The sequence below is a fragment of the Lactuca saligna genome, chromosome 7, assembly GCF_052625555.1.
Source record: "Lactuca saligna cultivar CGN05327 chromosome 7, ASM5262555v1, whole genome shotgun sequence".
Classification (NCBI taxonomy): domain Eukaryota; kingdom Viridiplantae; phylum Streptophyta; class Magnoliopsida; order Asterales; family Asteraceae; genus Lactuca; species Lactuca saligna.
In genome coordinates, this window is record NC_136423.1 from 37,868,638 (window position 1) to 37,871,644 (window position 3,007).

Consider the following 3,007-nt stretch of genomic DNA (forward strand, 5'->3'; position numbering starts at 1 on the left):
TCGTGTTGATAATGTGTTATAAATTTAACATAATTTAAAAAAGATTAACAATACTAAACTATAATTTTAAGAAAGAAGAAAGAAAGATTTGGAGAGAATTTGATCACTTGTAAAGTGTATTCAAATTTCTGTGTCACATTTTTTACAATAGATAGATATTTATAGTGCAAATCTTACTCTTCACATGTCTACCTAACTAGCTATAAGTATTGACTTTTACAAATGCACCAATTATTTGTGTTATTCATCAATTATTTACAACATATATATATATATATATATATATATATATATATATAGAGAGAGAGAGAGAGAGAGAGAGAGAACACTTTGTATAGAAATTATAATACAACCAAATATGATTTTATAATTTATTTTTTTCCAAAAAAAAATCCACCGGTCTCATGTTTATGACTCAAACCAAGGTCAAGCCAATCTAGACAATGACCAAAAAAGATCCATGTGAAGCAATTCTAATACCCTCTTTTAGCTAAGATTACATTTGTTGGTTTACAAGAAACATGAGAAACAAAGGTTTATTGTTAAAAGTATGTTACTATTTTAATCTAAAAGAACATCTTAACAGAAATTGAAGAAGAAGAAGAAGAATACAACTGTAGAATAAGTTCAAACTCTGAAAGTTTGAGGGAGAGTTAAAAGAATCTAGGTTTACTCATGTCTTCTGTTGTTAAACTTGATAATTTGATATCCACCATTAATTTTATAAACAATACACTTAAAAATCTTGCTTCTTTACTACACAACCTAAACTACAAATTGGTTCAATTTAATAGCAAATCAAAACCACAATAAATTTACAAAATCTAACATGGGAACTGACCTAATTATGAAGGAAAACATGAGGTCCATTGCTTAATGCTTGAACTCAATCTATCAGGAAGACCAACACTCCACATGCTCAAATCCGGTAAAGGACCCGTAAATGCAAGGTAATTCTCACCATCACTTTTTGGCATCTTTTTCCAATTTACCTGTTGTAAGTAATTAATAATAATGCTATATGGTAAAAAAAAAATTGCATATTTAAAATCATCAGTTTGTAATAGCCTTCTTACTTGTCCAGGAAATGCTTTGCACATGGCATTAATGGTGGAATTTTTCTCCCATATAGCATCACTACTGCCACCACAATTCACCATGAGCCGACCATTTGGCATCAATTTTTTATTAATTTCCAACCAGGTTTCCACCTGTCAACAGAAACTAGTAAATAAAATCTATTGACTACGTGTGTGTGTGTGTGTTTAACTGTTTATACCTCTTGTAACTGAGCCAAAACCTCTCCACCAGAAAACAAGTCAATAACAATACCTGAAAAGAATTCTCAAATGAAACGACAATGAAAATAAACGAAATTTAATTGATTGAGAATTTGAAATTACCAGAATACCCCCCGGGAATGTTACTTGATGTAGAAAGTGCATCACCAATATGGACATGAAGAACGCCACCATCTTCCGTATGCTTTTCAAGATCAGATAATCCAAGATGTTCTCTTGCTTTATCAATCAACTGAAATATGTAAAGAAAAAGATATAGACATATAGTCAATAATCCAAATTTTCACTTTAACACCATGTTTAATACATTCTCATTTTTCTTAAACACCCGATTAGAAGCTATGATTCATTACAATTTCATCAATCTCCCATCCATGAAGCTGCAGTGAAGGCCATAAAGTAAGCATCAAATGTGCAGCTGTTCCACCACCCTGCAATTTAACATATTTCAACTGTGAATTTTGGTTGATCAATAAAGATAATTAATGTTAAATACATAACAGAACACAATTAAACTTTACCAATCCAAAAATTGCAATTGGACCTTCTGGAATAATAGCTGGTAAGGTAGCAAATTCATCCTGTAGTGTACAAATTGTTGAAATATCACACAATCACAATGAGTATGATGAAACATTAAACCATTTTGTTTAACACTTTACAACCAAGAATTGGCACAATAAACCGAGCATACCCAATATGAACCAGTCCATGTCTGTCCTTTCATAAAGATGCTGTGAACATTATCTGCAGTATCATCAACAGCAACTTAGGAAAGGAGCTAGATTTGAAAGCATATTATACTTTGTAATAAGCATTTGAGTTTTAACACAATGCTAGTGGTGAATTGGTAACAAAAACTGGAAGTACATTATAAGAGATTCGAATCATTGTCACCATCTTCCCAACAGGCGCCTGAAACGAAAGTTGAATTCGAGATAGTCGTAAACAATACGACCTAAATGATTTTAGATCAATCAGATGAAACTATTGCATTATCGACAGATAAATGTACGGAAACACACACGGAGAGATATAAAAAGAGCATACGAGTAGAGTCAAGGAGGAGCATTCGTGATTCAGCTGTATCTACGATGACGATGTCGTTGTATATACTGTTGATGGCAGTTAACACTTGAAATTCAACTTCTGTATTGCCTTCTTCGGTTGATACCAAGGCCGAAGAGAGGAAGGGGTTTTGGTTTTTTGTAACAATGGGTAGCGGATTCGAAGAAAATGGCCGGGGAACGCGTAGGAGGTGATGGTAATGCCGGCCAAATCTACTCAAATGACTAGGAATCGAGGGAATCGTTGAAATTGTTGGGACTGAAACTGATAAACTGTTGAATAGTAACATTTTCGGTTTTCGTTGAAATTCCCTGGAACTACTAGTGGTTTGAGGATATCTATGGATAAGAAACTATGTTCGATAACTTGGTATGATGGTTTTTGCAGGGATGATTTTTTTTTTTTTTTTTTTAATGTAAATATTTTGATTTAGAGGTTGTTTGGAAATTTAGTTGAAATCAATTGTTGAGGGCTAACGTGCTCGAAGCTAGGGTGTCAATTTATAACATGATACGATAAAAATACACGAAATGAAACGAAATCGGGACGAAGTCAAAAATCGAATTCGTGTTCGTGTCGTGTCCGTGTCAAGATTAAAAAACACGATGACGTATCGTGTCGTGTTCTTGGTCATTAAT

The 3,007-nt window shown here is 33.1% G+C and overlaps 1 protein-coding gene across 2 annotated transcripts; it reads right to left on the minus strand.

Moving 5' to 3' along the window:
* Positions 1-680: 680 nt before the first annotated feature.
* Positions 681-2,737, minus strand: LOC145003979 (uncharacterized). 2 transcript variants are annotated; one of them, XM_078962886.1, is made up of 9 exons: positions 2,352-2,491; positions 2,172-2,216; positions 1,996-2,048; positions 1,823-1,882; positions 1,655-1,732; positions 1,404-1,533; positions 1,280-1,332; positions 1,077-1,211; positions 681-992 (listed from the first exon to the last, which is right to left on the minus strand). In XM_078962886.1, the coding sequence occupies exons 3-9, from the start codon at positions 2,026-2,028 to the stop codon at positions 846-848; spliced, it is 636 nt and encodes a 211-aa protein (XP_078819012.1). In that variant the 5' UTR covers positions 2,029-2,048; positions 2,172-2,216; positions 2,352-2,491; the 3' UTR covers positions 681-845. The 2 variants fall into 2 exon arrangements, with proteins under 2 accessions (XP_078819012.1, XP_078819011.1); XM_078962885.1 differs by lacking the exon at positions 2,172-2,216 and having other exon boundaries at positions 2,352-2,737.
* Positions 2,738-3,007: the final 270 nt, after the last annotated feature.

Excerpts from the sequence above, each read along its gene's own strand:
- LOC145003979 (XM_078962885.1), bottom strand. The coding sequence starts at position 2,658 with ATGTTACTATTCAACAGTTTATCAGTTTCAGTCCCAACAATTTCAACG. Across the intron at positions 1,534-1,654 it reads GATGGGAGATTGATGAAATT|TTGATTGATAAAGCAAGAGA; the intron begins GTAATGAATCAT and ends TACATATTTCAG. Across the intron at positions 1,212-1,279 it reads TTTTGGCTCAGTTACAAGAG|GTGGAAACCTGGTTGGAAAT; the intron begins GTATAAACAGTT and ends TTCTGTTGACAG.